Below are 22,455 nucleotides of genomic sequence, written 5' to 3' on the forward strand. Positions count from 1 at the left end.
AAACGTCAAAATGAAATCAACATGAAGATATTGGTTTAGAAATACCACATATGGAAGCCAATTTGATTTTTACCACTTGCAATAGGTGGAGGATATTTGAAGTACGATGCTTAACTCCGGGGACTCCATTTTCCTTGCAATGAGACTACTACACGCATGGTAAGCTTGAAAAAGTGTTAGTCTCAAAGCATCCAATTTGTAGAGTAACCTCCCCTAAATTTGTGCACACAACTATGGAATACTTGTAGAAAATATGCACATTGATTTTAGAATAAAAAATACCACTTGAAAGATGACATCACAAGAATGTGAGAGTCATTTTCGAAGGCGATATTCAGGAGAAATTATCTATAATTTGGACTTTGGCACATATTTGATGAACAAAATGAAAGACAAGCTATGTGTCATGCTCCTAAACAATTTTAAACCATGTAGGTTTGCTCCAAAGATTAAGAATGAAACCGAGCAAGCCTACCATAAGATATACCTAGTGTATGCATGACAAAAGATATAAGCATGCAAATGCAAACCTAGGCATGTAAAGTAACTAGATGCTTAAAGATACCAATTTGTAAGAAATACCATTGGTAGGAAAAGCAAATTGATAATACTTGAAGGAAATTAAATCTAGTTACCTAACATGGGGAGGGGAATTTAGGTCCATAGTATTCACTAACCCACTTGGCAATGATTTTGTCTATCATGATGCACCCCATGAAATGCACACATACTTTGCCAAGTCTCCAAATTCCCCGGTGTCCATCGGACTTCTTACTTCCCTTTCGGGATCCAAACCTTCTTGGTGCTCTTCATGTTGGAGATGATTTCCTTTGGCACCCAAAAGCGTTTGACCCCATTGTTGGCTTGCTTGTTCACCTTGATGGCCACCACCTTATCATTTTTTTCTTCTTTAGCAAGTATGGTGTGGAGGCCTTCTTGTCCACCTTGTTGGTGTAGGTGTCGGAGAGCTTGCTTGTTTGCTTTTTCTCTTTCTTCTTTGCTCCTCCCCCATTCTTCACCTTGCACTCATAGGACTTGTGACCTTCCTTGTGGCACATGCAGCAAACCATGGTTTATCCTTCATCAAGCTTCTTCACTCCCTTGGCGGTGTTATCTTGATGAAGTTAGGCTTGCTTCGACTTGCCTTTTACTTGAGTCAAGTCATTGGTGAGGCGAGCTACTTCTTGCTTGAGTTGCTCATTCTCTTTTGCAACCTCTTGTGTGCATGTATCTACAACAACTTTCTCAACACAAACTTGGTTGCACAAGGATGAGTCTAAACATAAATCATTACAAGAAGCAGAGACATCCTTTTTAGACATATTAGAACTTTTCTTTTTAGATGCCTTGGTAGGGGTTGCACTAATGGCTTTAAGATTAGCAACTTTATTAGTTACCTCATCACAATGTTTGCACATGGTTTCCATTTTAGCAAGCAAACTTTTATAAGCATCTTGTGAGCTAGCTAACTTTTCTTTTAATTTTGTATTTTTCTTTATAAGTTGCTCATCATTGATTGTGCATGCATTTGTTGTTGCACTAGCTTCAAGTCGCTCAATTTTAGTAGATAGTTCAACATTGAGATTAGCAAAGTTCTCATATTGTTCAAGCAAAGTTTTGTATATTTCTTGTGAACTATCTAGCTTTTCTTTTATTTTTCTGAGCTTCTTTTGTTGACTAGTGCAAACTTTTGCATAATTAATATTTTGTTGCATAATTTCATTATAAGAAGGCATTTCATTATCACTATCACTCTCACTAGAGGATGAGCTTTCGTTACCTCATGCCATAAGGCACAGACGAGAAGAGCTTGATGATGAGTACTTGCGCCCTCGCCTCTTGTGATGGTGTTGTTCTTCACTTGAAGAATCATCCCATGACTTTATTGATATGAGGGCTTGGTTCTTGCATGCATTCTTCTTTGTCTTGGGTGTGAGCTTGTTTGGACAAACTTTCACAAAGTGCCCCAACTCGCCGCATCCATAGCATCCCCTCTTTCTTTGCTCATTTCTTTGATTGGTGAAAATGAGATCTTGGATTTGGATGGGCACACCCTTGACATTTTGCTTTTGGATCATCTTTTGCACCTTGTTGATTAGTTTGATTGATTCTTCATCAAGGTCGGAGGTGGAGGAGGAAGATTGATCATCATCACTTGAATCTTCTTCATCATCATCATCATCATCATCCTCATCTTCTTCATCTTCACTTAAGGAGCTTGAGCTTGAGCTTGTCTCAACTTGCTTGCCCTTCATCTTCTTTTTCTCGCTACATGCGAGAGATTTGCCTTTGCTTGATGAAGAGACTTCTTCTTGACCCATCTTGCGTGACATTTTAAATGCCACTATCTTGCCAATGACTATGGCCGGAGTCATGGTGCTCGAGTCCTCCATGTTGTGAAGGATGGTGATGATACTTGCATATTTCTTTTGTAGTAGCACGGAGATGATCTTCCTCACGATGTCCGCGTTATCTAGCTTTGTTAGTCCTATTGAATGGAGCTCATTGATAATTAGATTCAAATGAGAATACATATCACGAACAAGCTCATCATCATTCATTGTAAAGGAATCATAATTTTGTTTAGCTAGACAATGTTTTTGCTCATGGACATTAGATGTGCCGTCAAGGAGCTCTTGGAGTTTTAACCAAATTTCATGTGCCATATTTAAAGTGAACACTTGGTTAAACACATCCATGCTAAATGATTCAAACCAGCAATTCTTAGCTCTAGCATTGAAATGTATTTCATTTTCTTCACTCTTTGTGGGTTTATTGTGATTCTTAATGGGTTTCATCCCGTCACGAGTGACTCTCCAAACTCCCAAATCAACCGTCTCAATGTAGCAAGCCATTATAGCTCTATAGTAGGGAAAGTTAGTGCCGTCAAAGTGTGGAGGCCTAGAGGTATCCATCTCAACCATTCTAGATAGCGTCGGCTCAACGACTGTTAAGCCAAAGGTCTAAATTGAGCCAACCGGCTCTGATACCAATTGTAGGGGACCATAACACCTAAGAGGGGGTGAATTAGGCAACTTAAAATTCTAACTCTAAACTATGGTCTCTTTCTCTAACCCTAGCAAAACATATGCAATAGATAAACTCTCTAAATATGCAACTACGGTTTTGCTAGAGTGTTGCTATCTCTACCGCAAAAATAGTAATACAAACAATATAAATGCAAAAGCTAAATAGCAAGGTAGAGATATGCAAACTCCCGTTGACGACTCCGGTATTTTTATCGAGGTATCGAGAAGCGCGTAAGCTTCCCTCTAGTCCTCGTTGGAGCCCCTCGCAAGGGCTAAGCTTCCGGTCAGGTAACTTCGTGGATAACCTCGGGTCTTCCCCACGCCCAAGTGGGTCTCCGACGTGCCTTCCGGTAAGACTCTCCCGGATGCTCCCCGCCGTCTTCACTATTAAGGTTTCGGTCGAAACGTCACGGGCCTTGTTCCCTCCGGTACACGGTGGCGGCCACACCACAAACGCGGTTGGTGTGATCTCGCAAGACTACAAGCCCCCCCGATGTACAACAATGGTGTACACAAGCACCGAATGGTAAGAGGTATGTAAACCTCACTAAACACTAGGCCTAAACCTAGAGCAAACGCATAAGCGGTGGTCTAATCAACCTAAGCACTTCGCAAAGTACCTACGCTAATCACCTAATGAATCACTAAGCACTATGTATGTGGAGATCACTAAAATGGTGTATCAACACCATTGATATGTTTTCTCAGCTCTACTCTTCTCATTCGGCCGGTTGGGAGTTAGCCCCACTGAGAAAATAGTCGTTGTGGATGAAATCCCATTTTTCTGTTACTAACCGGACGCTGATCATGTCCTGACCGGACGCATCCGGTCGTCCCGACCGTTGGAGCCGCGAACAACTGATCGGACGCTGCCAGCGTTCGGTCACATGCCACCGGACGCGTCCGATCGTATTTTCGTCGCTCTGGAACCTCTCTGTACTTGACCGGACTCTGTTGTCCTGCGTCCGGTCGATCTGCCGCCAGCGTCCAGTTGTGCCTATTGCCGAGCCTTTTGATCGGAGCGTCCGGTCACTTTCCTCCAGCGTCCGGTCTAGCGTCCGTTCACTTCTATGAGCTCGTTTCTTTGTGATCTTACGTACGGTTTGGTTCCTATCTTCATACTTGGACTTTGCTTGATATATTGGGTCTTCTCTGGTGCTCCTAAGGTCTTGTTTGATGTGTTGATCATCGGATCATCACATCGCCTTTGTCCAAGTCACGTCTTATATCATATTGAACTACAAAACAATCACTTGCAAATTCATTAGTCTAATTTAATTGCGTTGGTCATTAAACACCAAAATCTAAAATAAATAGACCTAGGGTCTATTTTCCTTACACATGCATCTTTTGCAAACCAGCAAAGCCACGATAATCAGGCATCAGGTGCATCAATTAACTTTTGCAAACTCTGACGCAATACAAAGCCGAAGATACATAGTAAACATCACACTGCTCCGATCCGCTGCTACGTGGTAGGCGACGGGAGAAGAATACAAACACGTAGGTAGCTAGGTACACCAAGCAAGCATGCATGACACACGCAGCTGTAGCTCTCTCCCATCCCACCTGAGGTCTTGAACAGAGCGAGTACTCTCACACAGCGGTCCCAGCCGGCCGTTAGACGGTGTCGAACTCGTCGGCGGCGAGCGCGGACTGGCTCTGCATGCGGCGGAGCTTGAAGGAGGAGAGCCTCTGTGTGTCCTTGGCATCGGGGGCCTCCTCGAAGCGGATGTAGGTGTAGACCCAGGCTCCAGAGAGCGTGCCGATGACGGGGCCGAGAAAGTAGATCCAGAGTCCCGTGAAGACGTTGCTGGCCACCGCTGGCGCGAGCGTCCTCGCCGGGTTCATCGATCCGCCGGACACAGGCCTGCAAATGCCACTCGTTTCCCCCGCGTCTTAGCTTAAATGTGTGTACATGTGTGTCAGTGACTCAGTGTGTGCTGCAGTAATCCGCCTAGCGGGCCAGTCCTTGTGTTTCCTGGTGCGTTCTTACGTCTACTCTATTTACTATTATGGATAGTTGTAAAGTCAGAGGGCCCAAAAAAATCGTCGTTTGCATAAATAAGTCAGTGAAGGCAGGCTTTTGTAATGTCGTATATGTACTAATTATTGTGTAGACTGTAGAGCACGATAAGCTAGCTAGTAGTACTGTACTAGTGCCTAAAGAAAGCGATAATGACATGAGCTGATGACAGGGTAACTTCAGTTCAGCCGAGGCTTGCATTGGGTGGTCAGGTCACGACCTGTCGCAACCACTGTGTCAGCTTGTAGTAGTACTACATCAAGGTGATCCGAAATCTTTAAAGAAGCGGAAAAAAAATGGCGGCTCGATCGGTACGTAGCAAAGAACGTCATCAGCTTTGAAAGTCGCCTCGCTCGCTCGCTTGCTTTCCTAGCTACCGATCGAGGACCTGCTAGTGCTAGGCAGGCGATTTCTTCAGTGTCACTACTGCTACTAGCTTACTAGCTAGCCTTCGTCGAAAGTCTACCATGTTTTAATTCCTCGCGACAGTACTAGCTACAGTCAGTCATGTCCTTGCTAATAGTACTAATAATAAGGTCAGTGTGATCGAGGATTAATTTTGTCATCTGTGTGACTCGTTTTCGTTCATATTACCCTGCGAAGATGGACGTAATGCAAACCGCGGAACCGACTGCTAACCCGGCCAACTCACCCACCTGCAGCCAAACAAACAAATCAACCAAAGCACGTCGTCAGGGCAACCGATGAACAGAGCTAGACTACCACAGACTGATTAGCAGGGGAAGGGAGGAGGAGAGGCAGCAGCAGCAGGAGCAGTGCAGGCAAGCAACAGGGTATGTACTCTACTCACCGCCCTGGAGTCCGTGGCGACGGCGCAGGTGACGAACATCATGTTGAAGGTGACGACGATCTCGATGACGAGCGCGTGCCAGTGCGGCCCCGACGGCGTGGTGGTGCCGATGACGGTGATGGGGTGGAGCACCGCCTTGAGCACGAACGCCGCGCACATCGCCCCCGTGAACTGCGCCGCCCAGTAGAACGGCACCTGCCAATATACACATCACAGATTAACAAAACCTCACGCCGTGAGCTCTTCTTTACCTTGAAAGCGGCACACACCTACACCTACCGCACGCGACGCGATTCGCCAAGCAAGCAAGCCCGTCCGTCGTCCATTATCGAAAATAAACCGCGCGTTTACGATGTGATGTGACGGGCACGATCGTCGGTGCACGGAGCGCACCACGTCCGTCGAATCAGGCCAGCCGCCCGGGCCAGAGCAGGGCAGGGAGGGGCATGCATATGTGCTTGGACACGTCGGAATATTCCGACGATGGAAAGGCTGTGGTTCTCGTCTCGGCGACACCTGCCGTCGCTGGCTGGCCGCGTGCACGCACGCACGCGTGGTACGGTCCGGTCTCCGGTGGCGGACTTTGTAAGCATGCCACGCGAGCCGCTAATAATTCCCCGGATTGGGCTTTAGAGCATGGCACTGGGCGAGCGAGGTCCCGTACGTTCCAATCGCCCCGGCCGGATTATATTCTTCCCAACATGAGCCATGTCATGTCGTCTTTCTATCTCGGCAGGATCAGCCGGCCGGTGCACGTCCGGATTCGCGGCCGAAAGCAAGGCACATGCACGCACCAGCCACCATCGCCTGATCCACCAGTTCTCGGCCGACGACCGTGCCAATACACGTGAACAACCTTCAGTTCTTCGCCAAGCTTAAGTACCATATCAGCCCATCACCATCCTGCCCAACATCTTCTTGATGACCATGAATTATGATCAACGCTACTTCTATAAAAACAGCCGCGAGAATGTCAAGAGAAGACCTGATTTCTTCATGAGGAAACCATTTCTATGATTTTTGCTCTATTTCTTCATTAATTACGTTGCCATGTCAGTGTTTTACCTACGTGGCAAGTCATTTAATGAGGATAGAAACCATCATCAATACACCATTGGAACTGCCCTAATTATATATACGAACCAATCAGTTCTACTACCAAGTTGCCCAATCATATGTGCTACTACATCGAGATCAAGTCTTTCATGCATGTCTGAGGACTATGGTTGTTTTTATCTGGTTCACATGTTGCGCGAGCTCTCGGCGTGTTGCCTGCCAAATAAGGCCAGTTTTGTTTTGGATCCTGCTGTATGCTGCCGGCTAGCTACCGACCTGACAGCTGACACCATGACTAGGAAAGTCTGATACCAATCGGCGATCGGAACAGATAAGCTGTTCACGAAGTATTCTAGACTTGTTTAAGCAACACTCTTGTTTACTGGATGTACTTGTCAACTTGTACTAATTAATACGGGAGCTGTTTTTATCATTAGCTGCTTCATGTGTCCAGTTGGCAGCTAATCCATCTGTCCGTGTGTCTGTATGCACACAGTAGTTTTGATAGTTTCTTCAGTAGTTTATTTGTGTAGTAGTAGGACGCACTTACAGAAGCTAGCGTTTATTAAAGAAAAACACATGCCGTGGAAATTGCCAGGTGATCTTCATGTAAACCATCTCGGCAATTTATTGGCAGAGCTTCTGTCTCAACTCTAACGTCCAGTTCAGGTCATAGAGCTAGTTGTATACTTCTTTTTGATGAAATGCATAGCTCTTCTGTGCGTTCATGGAAAAGGTATATCGTAGCTAAATCCTAACCTGCGATGGCTAGCCAAGTACAAGGCTATGACAACATGTTGACAACTAAGTCCTACTGAACTCCTAACATAACAAATGGATTGAAATAGCGGACCCAACGAAAGAGCTGCCGCGAAAAGAAAGATGATGCCAACAGGCCAAAAGCTTTACTTTCGTTTGCAGGACGAACACGAAACTAGTAAGAGCACAGAAAAAAGGCAAATTAAACCGACAGATTATTAAGAAGGCCGGTAAGGTACGTACCTGAATCCAGGGGAAATGCCGGAAGCATGCGAAGGAGAGCGTGACGGCGGGGTTCATGTGCGCGCCGGAGATGTGGCCGGTGGCGTAGATCATGACGGTGACGATGAGCCCGCCGGCCACCGACTGCCCCAGCTGCGAGATGCGCTTGTTGTCCTCGCCGTAGATGGACGCCGCGCCGCAGGTCACGAACACCAGCAGGAACGTCGCCACCACCTCCGAGATCACCTGCCATCCATATGCAATTACGTGTTGTGTTGTGAGTGCACGCACGTACGCGCAAGAAGATGAGTCGTCGTCAGTGTATGCTGTACATCGACCATCACTACCGGTCCGTGTTTATTACCACACGGCGGCCAGTCGTCGGTTAGTTGCCGAGCTAGCTAGCTAGCTTGCTTCAGCGCAAGGTAGCTAGCCAGACGCTGACAGGTGGAGCTAGCATCGCATCGCACCGATCAGTTATTACGTACCTTCTTCCCAAGGTGCGGCGGGAAGATGTCGGCGATGGACTTGTCCGGGTAGAACAAGGTGGGGACGGCGGAGCCGCTCTGCACGGTGGAGAGGTCGTGGATCTCGTTCGAGTAGTTCACCCGCGAGTTGGTCCTCGACGTGGTGGAGGCAGCCATGGTGGATCTAAGCTTAGCTTGATCAGCTGGATCGGCCGCTAGCTGGGAGACGCAAGCAGCAGGTCACTGCGAGGAAGGATGCTGCTGGTGCGTGCTCGCTGCTTGTCTGCTCTCAGCTCCGCAGCGGGCGGGCAGGTATTTATAGATGGGTGGCGAGGGAAGGGCCGGGCGAGGCCGCGCGAGCCGTCCGCATCCGGTTTCGGTGGACGGGGACGGCAGGTGGTGGGCACTGCGAGCGAGACACAGCGCTGTGCGCTGCCTTTGCGCTTGTGGCTGCGGAGCGCGCGGGCCAGACGGATGGGTCGTCCGTGGGAAGTAGGGATGAAAACGGATCGTATACGGACGGATATCATCGATATTATATTTGTTTTTATATTTTTGTTCAGATTCGGATTTGAATACGGATAGTGTCAACTATGTCGGATAGGATACGGATACGATTGGATATCGACATCATAAATATGCGATTTGAGTATTCGGATACGGATACGGTATCGGATGTTGGATATCCGGACTCGGATACGGACAGATCTCAACCCCTCTAAACGGATTCGGTTTCGAATACGGTAGGAAAATATCCGTACCGTTTTCATCCCTAGTGGGAAGGAACTGGGACTGGGAGGGACTAGGGAGGTGGAGTGGTAGTCAAAGTCTGGAACCGGCCGGGATGTGAGATCAGAGGGAGAGGGGAGCGTGGGTCTTCCTAGGGTTGGCGTTGGCTTTGGCTTGAGCACTACCGGATTCAGCTTCTTTGGCGAGTGCCTCAGGCACTCGGCAAAGGCCGATATACACTTGGCAAAGCCTTTGTCGAGTGTTACACTCGGCAAAGAGCGTTCGGTAAACAGTTTATCGGCGAAGACCTCTTTGTCGAGTGCACTTTATCGGGCACTCGGCAAAGCCTTTACCGAGTGTCAGGCAAAGAAAAGTCACCGTGATGGCAAGCGCCACCGTGACGGCGACTTTGCCGAGTGTCAAGGTCAAGCACTCGGCAACGGTCACCGCTTTGCCGAGCGCCGTTGACTCAGACACTCGGCAAAGGTGGCCACTGTGCCAAGTGCCACCGGCAAGACACTCGGCAATAGCATATTTGCCGAGTGTCTTAACAGGACACTCGGCAAACAAGAGACATTTGCCGAGTGCCTGGCCCGTGGCACTCGGTAAAGTTGTGATGTTTGCCGAGTGCAATGGCCTTTGCACTCGGCAAAGCATGTTCCCAGGTAGTTACTTTACTGAGTGTCATGGCCATTGCACTCAACAAAGTAACTAAAAACAACCTTTTTTATTTGTTTTTTACATCCCATCCAAACAAACAGAAGATATATATAACAAACATCACCAACATCACATATATATCATCAACAGCACATATATATATATCACCAACAGCACATATATATCACAAAAGTCACATATATATCACAAACGTTACATGTCTCATAATATATCACAAATAAGTTCACAAGTAATCCAAGTGCTCCATCATCTACAACCACAATTGCAAATAGAAGTACCATTAACAACCACAAGAATCTTAACCAGATGGCCAATGAGACTGATTTGGTGAAGGATTCGCTAAAGCATGAGGATCGTTCGATGCCGCCGATTGATTCTGCACAAAGGAGAAGAGATTGCATGTGTGAGACAAGATAAATATATACCATACATGAATAAAACTTTCATATTCCACTAGATTTGACCGTAAGCATGAACATACAAACTAAAACATTTACACTCACAGGAGTAGAATAGTGATGAGGTAGAGGTGAAGGTGGAGCGAATAGCAAAGGTGACGGAACTACACACGTAGCGGCGCCAAGACTTTGCATGTACTGAAGAATCTCCGCCATCCTCCGCTGCTCGGCCTCCCGCTTGGCCTCCACCCTCTCCATCTTCGCCTGCATCTGCTCCCGTATCTTTCTCTCTTGTTCCAGTTGGGCTTACAATATATTCACCCCAATGTTACAATAATGTAAAGGAAAGGTATAAAAAAACCAATGAACGACGAATAAACCAAAAATAACCTCGAGTGCCTCCACCCGGTGGTGTGAAGTGTCCTGCCGAGGCCGTATGTCTAGGCTCGGGCTCGTGCTGCTTGCTCGAATCTGGGAGAGACTGGGAGTAGCGGCCGAGTCGATTGCGCCGTCGCCAATCCAGTACTGCCCATGCTTCTTGCCTCCTCCCACCCTCATGACGACTTCTCCATCAAGGTCCTCGGTGCTCAGGTCGTACTCTGGCCCATGGACCTCCCTTGCCATCGATGTGTACTCACTGAGGCGGTTGTGGACGGTCGCATTGTTGTACGCCTCGAGCCCATCCTCCAGGTTGTAGTTGACGTCGGACGTCGCCTTGCCCTTGTGGGCCATAGCAAATGTCTTGAAGATGGAGCAAGCCTGGCCACCATGTGACGCCGACTGCGAGAAAAACAGCAAGATGATTAGAAATAATGCAGAATTGAGTGTTAGAATAAATAAATGAATTCGCGTACCCATGTTTCTGCGTATCCGCTGAGGCTGCGACTGTCTTGATGGTGTGCTACACCTGGCATCATCAAACGCCGCTCCTGACACAAGTTGTGCGTCTCCTCCCACTCGTGTGAGCACCACTTGTCCACCATCTGTACCCAGCACTGGGGATGCGTGGCGCACCAACAAGGAATCATCTACAGGCCATCAAGTACATGACATATCAGAAGATGAAATTAAGCCTACTTAATCTCAAAAGGAATCAATATTAATGTTATGTATTTACCTGCAGGTACTGGTCCTGGGTCAGCGTCATGGTTCTTGCGTCCCTTTTGGTGACCTTTGTTTCAAGGATAGTCCCATGGTAAGTTACGACGGTCTGGATGCGCGCCTCGTAATGCATGTCCACGACGAGTTTTTTGCAGCATTTGGTAGCCACCGCATCCGCCTTGGCCTCATGTCCGTCCTAGCATCTAAATAAATCCTGCATACAAACATGATGTATTCATTCATTATTTCAAGAATGTCCAATAAATGTGATGCATTGAGCAATATAGTGCGAGGAAGACTTACCCACGGCTCTTGCTTCACCCGCTCTGCCTTGTTGTTGAATACCCTGTGGGCTCGATCTGCAGCATCGGGGGTGGCGGCGTAGTGGTCAAACGAGTAGGCTGGCCCTGTCACTCTGGCGTACTCAACCAGGCCAGGGAAGTGCTCCTTGCACAGAAGACCGAGGATGCCATTGACTTGGCGTGTGTGAGCACCTCCACTCGCCACAATCGTCCAGTTCCAGCCCAAGTGATTAAGAAAAATTATTAGTTTCTATTTCAATTTTCAACATATCATATAAAGTAGTGATAATATATAAAGTTACTTACTTTTCCCCCTCGGATCGAATCAGCGGGCGTCTCTCACGAGGTATCGGTCGCTGAAGGAGGCTTGCGGGACCTCGCAAGTAGAAGCTCGATGAACTAGAGGAAGCGGAACCCCCTGCTGTCGCCTCCTCCTCGTCGTCCTCCTGCACGTCCTCCTGTGCCTCCTCGGCGTTCTCCTAGGGCACCTGCTCCTCCTCCTCCTCCTCATGCGACGGGGCGGCAGGCGATGGCTCCCTCCTACGGCTGCTCCTCCTCCTACTCTCCTCCGGTACAGCGGTCCTTGTCCTTCGGTACAAGGACGCTAGCTTCCTCATCCCACCGCCTACCATCTTTGTTCAATCACCTACAATTAAAATTTCGGCAGCACCTCCCCTGCACGGTGAGGTTTCCAAAACCTGCAAGAAAACCAACGACATGATGGCCGACATGCACATATATATGAATGGCATGATGGCCGACATGCACAAGATTGTATCCAACCACATATATATAACAATGTCACAACCACTCCTACGACTCCTACGACTACCACCACTACTACTCTACCACTACTACTACCGCAACTACTAGTAATACTATGATGACGACGATGGTAGGGCATACCTAGTGGGCGCCGTAGGGCGGCGGTGGTGAAGGGGCCAGGGCACCGGTGGACAAGGCGACGACTGGGGAAGTACCGGGGACGTGGCAACGGCAGCCAGGGCGCCTCCTCCTTCTTCTTCTTCCTCCTTCCTCCTTCTTCCTCCTCCTCCTCCTTCTCTTTCTCCTTCTTCCTCCTCTCCTCCTCTCCTCCTCCTCTCTTTCTCCTCCTCCGGTGGCGCAGCGCTGGGGGCGGCGCGGGCGCAGCTGGGGGCGGCGGCGCGGGCGCGCAGCGGGAGCGGCATAGGGGTTCTTCGGTTTGCAGGCATCGTATGTGACAACTTGCGCGAAACCTTCTCAATTTTTTATCACAACCTCCACAGATGATATCATGACATCTTGATAAGTTTCATATTTTTTGGACTTCGTTTGCTTTTTATAGAATTTAAAAATAACTCGACCGCAAGTTCGTGGTCATGTTTCGTGAACAAGATGTTCGAAATTAGTGGTCTGTTCCTGGATACGGCCTCACATTATACTAAATAACATGAATATCATTTTTTTCATTCATTTTTTCATTATTCGAATGACTAGCAGTTATAATTTGAATTATCCAAGAAAATTTAATTAAATGAAATAAATTAAAAAAATATAGAAAAAGTCCGAGAAATATGCCACATTGGAACATGGAGTACCAAGTATTGTATGAGGACTGTAGAAAAAGTTTGGAGGTCAAAAGTGAAAAAAAATATGGTTTGTCGAGTGTCAAAAAAATTGCACTCGGCAAATCACCGCTTTGCCAAGTGTTAGGAGAAGACACTCAGCAAAGGGTTAACGGCGGCTGCTGGCCGTTAGCGGCGGCGGCCCTTTGCCGAGTGTTCTGTTTTGCTGAGTGCCCAACACTTGGCAAACCTAGTCTTTGCCGAGTGTTATTGTTTGCCGAGTGCTCGGTACTCGGCAAACTACCTATTTGCCGAGTGCTAGTTATTTGCCAAGTGCTTTCTCCCTGGCACTTGACAAATAGCCTCTTTGCCGAGCGCCCAATAAAAAGCACTCGGCAAAGTCTGGGACACTCGGCAAAGAAGCCGTCTCCGGTAGGGAGGTTGTTATGGCCTCCTGATGCTAACATCAATTTGGGCTTCCTCGGCTACGTCGTCAGAGCTCGCCCTAGGCATTCAGTTAACCAAAACCAATCGGTTTGGTTCCTCGGTTTCTTGACAAATTCGGTTTCTCAAGAAATCTGAACCGATAAGTTCTTTTGAAATCTAGGAATCGACCAAATTCGGTCTCGGTTAATTCGGTTCGGTTTCAGTTTCGACTGAACTAACCGAGGTGCTACCAAAGAGAAAAAGACCACACAAAATCGCACATGCCCCACTCATCGCCATGCCTCGCATTGCTCGCCACCGCGCTTTGCCTCACCCTGCTCGCTGCCCCGCCGTTCGCCTCGCCTTGCTTGATGCGGCACAGGGTGGGGAAGCAGCCAAGTAGGGGCCATGCGCCGGTCGCCGGGGGGAGAAGGAAGCAGCGGGCACACGCCGCCACGTCGGTCGCTGGGGTAGGGAAGGAGGCAGGGCCGGCCTGCTGCGGCGGCTATCGGGGTGGGGAAGGAGGAGGAGCGCCGCAGGTCGGGCCAAGGAGTAGGAGCGCCGCGGGAGGAGGAGGCCAGGAGCGATGTGTCTTGGGAGCCTGGGTGGGATGTCATCTCCCGAGTGGGGAATTCACTTCTTATATACCTAGGGTTACAAACATGGGCTAAAATACACTGGGCTTTTGGGCCTTTATACAAAGTTTGGCTCTTTCGGTTAACCGACAGCCAGAACCGAATTAACCTGATAAATTTTGGTTCTTGAGAACAGGGAACCGAACTAGGAACCGAAATTTTCGGTTTCGGTTAATTCGGTTCCAATTCCGGTTATTTCGGTTCGGTTCTCGGTTATTTTTGCCCAGGGATAGTCAAAGCTCGTTCTGGCTCACAAATTGGCTCGTTATAAACAAATGAGTTGAAGTTCCAACTCAGCTCGTGAAAAATTCGAATCGAGTCGAGCCGAGCAGAGCTGGCTGCGAGTCGCAAATATTTTCCAACCCCACCAATGACTTGATATTTCATTTCAAATCATATTAGTACTCTGACAACAAATTTTGTAGGTTGTTACTTTATATAAGGTTATACATTCTAACCGGGATATTGTTACCTTAGTTTTTTGATAAAACAATACTATATGATTCTTCTATAGAGGAAATTCAACAATTCAAGTGTTGTGAGATAGACTAAAATGACTATTTATACTATTATAGTAACTAAGAGTGAAGTTATCTATGGCATTATAGTAATTAAGAGTGAGTAATAGGACTTAGAATCCATTTTTAATAAAATATAAGAGGTCGTTTGGATCCTTTTATTTTAGAGGAATTAAATTATACTTAATGGACTAGGATATTTGGCTTAGAATTTGATATATATTCCATAACTTTTCAAAGTTCACATATAAGTCTATCTAAAATTTATAGGGTTAGAGATGAAAATTGATTCTATAATCACAATGCCATATTTGTACTCTACAACTTATAGCACACACTTCGGCTTGCTCCCTGGCCTACAGCACAAATGCAACACAAAAGTAACTCTCTCATACAGCCAACAATAGTATACAGATATATTCCACATATAATCATATTAGCGTAATTAATTTGTGCCTAAATTATGATTATTAGAATGAATTTCAATTCTAAGAATCCAAACATGGCCTAAAAAGAAAATTTTGAATGCAAACTTTTTTTTGAGGGAGAATGCCAAATATTTGAAGCACTATATTTTCAACTTAAAACATGTGAGCCAACTGGATGTCATTAGGTATGGTGTATTTGGCGCCTAACAATGGGGGGAAAACAGAGGTAGGGTGCTGTGCTGCCAACGAATTGTTATGTTAGGCGATAAATGACAAATGGACATTGCCACACATTGTCAATCTATACACAGGGGTGAGCGGCGCCGGTGCGTGCCTTTGAGTAGTAGGGTGATCAAAGGTGTTCAATTTCACCCCAAGTGACTAAACTATTTGTTATTCTAATCGTACTCAATGGTCTAGATCAATACAGACATCTCCACTATTTTGTTTTAATTTGAAATTAAAGGAAAGATCATTGCATGGTAAAAACAGAAATTGACCCAATTATCTTTTTTCATCAACTCTCCTTTGTCCAAAGTTTTAGACCGTTGTCCCTTGATCCAGTGGCGCGCACATGAGTCACGGCAGCCGATTCTTCGGGCCACGCACGTTTGGTGAAACTCGCGTATTTTAGTCCGATAGCCGACCCTGTTGTCGGACGGCATTGGATGCAGTGAAAGCGGGGGCTTCTGATTGGCCAAGATCATCGTTTAAAATCCTTTGTTCTCGCATAGGAGTCAGTGAGTGGCCTGACTTCCAACTGCTTCCAAGAGCCTCGTTATATCCATCATAATGGATAGAAATAGATATTTTGACAAAAAAATATATTCTTCAACAACTTCTTTAATTAAATCTCTAAATATTAACATCCTATATTCTAGATTTTTTTGCTAGTCAAAGATGTAGAGCGAGACTAACTCTCAAAGTGGTACAAGATGTATGAAAAATGTTGAAAGGTAAAAAAAATTGAGCCTGATTTTATTTAAATAATGATTTAAAGAGCGAGTTAAAAAATACTCTACGAGAAGTTGTACAAAAGGCCCTTATAGTTGTACAAAATACCATATTTATAGAGCACTACTACAGAAAAACTTATATGAGGCCTTTGGGATTGGGCCTCGGAGGCGGGTGGAAATTTCAACCGCCTCGGTTAATGCCTGGGATTAACCAAGGCGGGCATTTTTATTAACCGAGGCAGTCACAATCAACCGCCTCGCAAAATCGATTTACGGAGACGATTATCTCCTAAAATCTAATAACCAAGGCAGAACTCACAAAAATACCCCCATATTCGGAGGCGGGCCTCTTATAAGGCCCACCTCGAAAAAAAGGCCAAGGCCCAGACGGCCCAGACGAGGCCCGATAGGCATAACCGAGTACAAAAAGCGAACTTAGGGTTTCCTCGCCCCAATAGATCAGGCGGCACCGAGCGGGCGCATCTCTGAAAGCTCTAGTTTGGTTTTGGTGAATTGATGAAACCCTAAGTGCTAACCTAGTTTATCAAGTGATCATGAGATAGGTAGCACACTCCAAGTGGTGAAGCAAATAAAGATCATAACATGATGATGGTGATGCCATGGTGATGATCAAGTGCTTGGACTTGAAAAGAAGAAAGAGAAAAACAAAAAGCTCAAGGTAAAGGTATAAATTGTAGGAGCTATTTTATTTTGGTGATCAAGACACTTAGAGAGTGTGATCACATTTAGGTTTGATAGCCGTACTATTAAGAGGGGTGAAACTCGTATCGAAATGCGGTAATCAAAGTGCCACTAGATGCTCTAACTCATTGCATATGCATTTAGGATCTAGTGGAATGCTAACACCCTTGAAAATGTTTGTGAAAATATGCTAAAATATGTGCACAAGGTGATACACTTGGTGGTTGGCATATTTGAGCAAGGGTGAAGAAGATAGAGGTGAAAAGGAGTTAGTCACGCTGGTCACAAAGTGACCGGACGCTGGTCTCAGACGGACCGGCGCGTCTGGTCAGTTGTAACAGCAAAGATGCCAGCGTCGGTCAACTGATCGGACGCTGGGTCTGGAACTGACCAGACGCTGGCGGCTGCGTCTGGTCGCGCTGACGTGGCAACACGGAGATCTGGGTGACTGATCGGACGCTGCCAGCGTCCGGTCAAGGGCGATCGGACGCGTCTGGTCGTGAAATATAGTCTCTGGATGCTTACTGAAAACGACCAGACGCTGAGGGTCTAGCGTACGGTCACTTATGATGCAGCGTCCAATCACTTCATAGCCATTGAGATCGGATGAACAGCATTTGAAGAGAGGGGAGACGTGGCATGTATCACGTGACTAGACGCTGAGGTCCAGCGTCTGGTTAGTATAACCGGAGCATCCGGTCACCCCGAGTTGTGCCCAGTGAAGGGGCACAACGACTCTATTTCATAGAGGCTTCTATTTAAGCCCCATGGTCGGTTCAAGCTCACTCTCTTGGCCATTTGCATTGACATAACAACCTTGTGAGCTTAGCCAAAGCCCTCCCACTCATCTCCATCATTGATTCATCATCTTTGTGTGATTGGGAGAGAATCCAAGTGCATTGCTTGAGTATTTGCATCTAGAGGCACTTGATGTTTGTGTTTCGCTGCGGGATTCGCTTGTTACTCTTGGTGGTTGCCGCCACTTAGACGGCTTGGAGCAGCGAGGATCGTCGAGTGGAGGGTGGTGATTATCTCCGGCTCCGATCGTAGTGATTGTGAGGGGTTCTTGACTTTTCCCCGGTGGAGAGCCAAAAGATACTCTAGTTGATTGCTCATAGCTTATGTGATCCTCATCTTGTGTTGGTTGTGCGGCACCCTATTGAGGGTTTGGCGTGTGATGCCAATTAGCGCGTGAACCTCCAAGTGAGTGAATCGCCACAACGAGGAGTAGCTTGTCGGCAAGCATGTGAACCTCGGTAAAAAAATATTGTGTTCATCATTTAATTCCGAGGTGATTGGTCTTCATTGTTATTCATTCTTGTGATTGATTGGCTCCTTCCTCGACACGGCAGTATAACCATCTTGCATACTCTCTTTACATATTACCGCAAACTAGTTATCATGCTCTTTAGTGTAGCTAGTTGTGAGAGTTTGTTAGTTTGGTTAGTGTGGCTCTTTAGTTAGCATTTGAGAGCACACTAACTTAGTATTGTGATATAGCCATTGTGTGGATATATACGATCTAAACTAGAATTGTGGTAGGTGGCTTGCATTGTTAGTAGGCTAGCGCAACACTTACTTTGCCTTATAATTATCTAACTGTTTTGTTAAGTGTTGTTGTAGAAATTTTTATTAGGCTATTCACCCCCTCTCTAACCATTAGGACCTTTCAAGTGGTATCAGAGCCGAGGTCACCGTGATTTGAGGCTTAACAACCTTCGGTGTAAAAATGGCTCAAATCAACAACACAAAGAAGCCACCCTAATTTGATGGCTCCAACTATCCCTATTGGAAGGCTAAGATGACAACTTATATCAAGTCAATCAATAGGAAGGTTTGGAAGGTTGTAGAGACAAAGATTGAGATTGATGATGAAGAGGCTCCCACCGCTGCTGAAGAAATACTACTCCAAAATAATGGCATTGCTCTTAGTGCCATCCATGATGCTTTGGATGAAAGAACATTTGAGCAAATCAAGAATATCGAGAGAGCTCATGAGGCATGGAAAAAATTGGAGGAATCGTTTGAGGGCACTCAAGCTATGAAGGGTGCAAAGGCATACATTCTCAAAGAGAAGTTTACAAGCTTCAAGATGAAGGAGGATGAGAATGTGCCGAAGATGTTCCATAGGCTTCAAGTGCTTGTTAATGATCTAAAAGCACTTGGAGAAGAGGTGAAGGACATGGACTTCTCCCATAAGTTCTTGAGATGTTTGCCTTCAAGTTTTGGCATATTGGTCACTGTTCTAGTGAGGAGTGGTTTGAACACCATGACACCAAACCAAGTGTTGGGAGATATAATGACCGATGATACATATAGAGATGAGGATGAGAAAGAAGAAAAGAAGGAGAAGAAAGATGAGAAGAAGGGTGAGAAGAAGAAGAGCATGGCATTCAAGGCCACATCATCCAAGGGCAAGGCAAAGCAAGAAACATCAAGTGAAGATGATGGCTCATGGGATGATGATGATGATGAGAAAATGGCTCTCTTTCTAAAGAAATTTGGCAAGTTCATGATGAAGAAAGGGTACCATGCTAGAAGAAAGAAATCTTCATCCAAGAACAAGGAAGAGTCAAGAAGGTGCTTCAAATGTGGAAGCAAAGATCATCTTGTTGCTCAATGTCCATACAATAGCGACAATGATGATGACAACAAGAAGAACAAGAAGGATAAAAAGGAAAAGAAAGAGAAGAAGGACAAGATGACCTTCAAGAAGAAGAAGGGTGGTTCATATGTGGTCACTTGAGATAGTGATGCTTCCTCAAGTGATGATGATGATAGTGATGATGATGATAGTGATGATGACAAGACCACCAAGAAGTAGGCACTTGCAAGCATTGCAATCAATGAGAAGCCTTCTCTCTTCGACACTCCATCATGCTTCATGGCTAAGGCCACTAAGGTACAAATTTGTGATGATGGAAGTGATGAGGAACATGATAATGAAAATAAAAATGAAAGTGATAGTGATGATGATGAACCTACTAAGGACGAACTATTTGACATGCTAGAAGATGCTAAAGAACATTTTGACATTAAGAGAAGGGAATGTAAGAGCTTGAATAAGGAGGTAAAAGCCCTTAAGCATGCCCTTGATGAGATCAAAGCAACTCACGAGAGGCTAGAGGAAGCCCATGAGAAGCTTGGCAAGGCTCACAAGAAGCTTGAAAAAGCTCATTCCTCTTTACTTAATGAGCAAAATAAAAAGAAGCATGTTGAAACTTGCAATGTAGGCTTAACTTGTGATATAATTGATGAATCATTATCTATGCCTATCATTATTGCTCCCACAAACCCTTCTTGTAGTACTTCTACTTCCACCTCATCTAGTAGTGATGGTTTCACTTGTGATGCCTCACTAATGGTTGAGAATAAGAACCTCAAGAAGGAGGTCAATAAGCTCACTCACACCTTAGCTAAGGCCTATGGTGGTGAGGACCGCTTGCTTATGTGCTTAGGTAGCCAAAGAGCTTCTCTCTACAAAGAGGGATTGGGCTATACTCCCAAGAAAGGCAAGGTGGCTTTTGCTCCTTACAAGACTAGTTTTGTGAAGAACAATGGTTGGTTTTGCACTAGTTGCAAGCAAGTTGGTCATGTAGAGCAAAAGTGCATGAACAAGAAGTCACAAGCTATTGTATCCTCCATTAAGCTTGATTCTTTCTATGTGCTTACAAAGGGTGCAAATGGTGTAAAGGCTAAGTTCATTGGTAAACCATGGATGGGCTCAAAGAAGAAAGCCATTTAGGTACCAAAGAGCTTAGTGACTAACCTTCAAGGACCCAAGCAAGTTTGGGAACCTAAAAAGAATTGATCTTCTTTTGTAGGTCAATTACAAAGCCGGAGGAAGGCATTGGGTTCTTGATAGTGGGTGTACTCAACACATGACCGGTGATGCAAGAATGTTCAGCTCAATCAACACCAATAGCAATGATGGTTATGATAGTATCACATTTGGTGATAATGGCAAAGACAAGGTCAAAGGGCTTGGTAAGATTGCAATATCCAATAACATGAGCATTTCCAATGTGTTGCTAGTAGAGAGCTTGAACTTTAATTTGCTATCTGTGGCTCAATTATGTGATCTTGGATTCAAATGCATATTTGGGGTAGATGATGTAGAGATCATAAGTGTAGATAGCTCTAACTTGATCTTTAAAGGCTTTAGATATGAGAATCTATACTTGGTTGATTTCAATGCTAGTGAAGCTAGATTATCTACATGCTTGTTCACTAAGTCTAGCATGGGTTGGTTATGGCATAGAAGGCTTAGTCATGTTGGAATAAAACAATTGAATAGATTGGTTAAGCATGACTTGGTTAGAGGCTTGAAAGATGTTGTGTTTGAAAAGGATAAGCTTTGTAGCTCTTGTCAAGCCGGAAAACAAGTTGGAAACACCCATCCCAAGAAAAGCATGATGAGCACTAGTAAAGCATTTGAGTTATTGCACATGGATTTGTTTGGGCCAACACAATACACTAGCATTGGTGGAAATAAATATGGCTTTGTGATAGTTGATGATTATACTAGATACACATGGGTATTCTTTCTAGTGGACAAACATGATGTGTTTGCAATATTCAAATCATTTTTCAAGGGCATTCACAATGAGTTTGAAACAACCATCAAGAGAGTTAGAAGTGACAATGGTAGTGAGTTCAAGAACACTAGAATTGATGAGTTGTGTGATGAATTTGGAATTAGATATCAATTCTTGGCCAAGTACACACCTCAATCAAATGGCCTTGTTGAGAGGAAAAATAGAACACTCATTGATATGGCAAGGTCTATGCTTAGTGGGTACAATGTGAGTCAATCTTTTTGGACCGAAGCTATCAACACGGCTTGCTATTGTAGCAACCGCCTCTATTGTCACCCATTGAAAGAGAAGACACCATATGAGCTCTTGAATGGTAGAAAGCTCAACATTGCATATTTTTGGGTCTTTGGCTGCAAATGCTATATCTTAAAGAAAGGCACAAGATTGGGCAAGTTTGACAAGAAATATGATGAAGAATTCCTACTTGGTTATTCTACTACAAGCAAAGCACATAGAGTTTGGAATTTGGATAGTGGTACTCTTGAGGAAGTTCATGATGTTGAATTTGATGAAACCAATGGTTCACAAGTAGAGAATGAGAATTTAGAAGATGTTAGAGGCGTTCAACTTTCAAATGCTATGAAGAACATGGATATTAGTGAATTGAGGCCTAGGCAAGTGGATGATAATGAAGATGATCAAGTACAAGTGCTCTCAAACTCAAATGTGCAATACGATACAAATCAAGCTAGTACAAGTGAATCTCATGACAATGAACAAGATCAAGTGGCTAGTACATTATCTCAACCCAATGATCAAGCAAGTGCAAGCAATCAAGTTCCAATCCTCCAACCAACTAATGTTGCAAGAGATCATCCATTGGACACTATCATTGGTGATATTTCTAGAGGTGTACAAGCAAGATCAAGATTAGCTTTATTTTGTGAGCATTTCTCATTTGTGTCATCCATTGAACCAAAGAAGATAGATGAAGCATTAAAGGATGTTGATTAGGGTGAATGCTATGCATGAAGAATTGAACAACTTCACAAGAAATCAAGTATGGGAATTAGTAGAGAGACCAAAGGAACACAATGTGATTGGAACCAAATGGGTCTTTAGGAACA

The 22,455-nt window shown here is 45.3% G+C and overlaps 1 protein-coding gene across 1 annotated transcript; it reads right to left on the reverse strand.

Annotated features, from left to right (window-relative positions):
- Nucleotides 1-4,394: 4,394 nt before the first annotated feature.
- On the reverse strand, nt 4,395-8,655 carry LOC136529514 (aquaporin NIP2-2). Its single transcript, XM_066522584.1, has 5 exons — nt 8,392-8,655; nt 7,925-8,149; nt 5,867-6,061; nt 5,650-5,711; nt 4,395-4,899 (listed from the first exon to the last, which is right to left on the reverse strand). Exons 1-5 carry the CDS (start codon nt 8,545-8,547, stop codon nt 4,650-4,652), a joined length of 888 nt encoding a protein of 295 aa, XP_066378681.1. The 5' UTR covers nt 8,548-8,655; the 3' UTR covers nt 4,395-4,649.
- Nucleotides 8,656-22,455: the final 13,800 nt, after the last annotated feature.

This window comes from Miscanthus floridulus, chromosome 19, assembly GCF_019320115.1.
Source record: "Miscanthus floridulus cultivar M001 chromosome 19, ASM1932011v1, whole genome shotgun sequence".
In the NCBI taxonomy this organism is placed as follows: Eukaryota; Viridiplantae; Streptophyta; class Magnoliopsida; order Poales; family Poaceae; genus Miscanthus; species Miscanthus floridulus.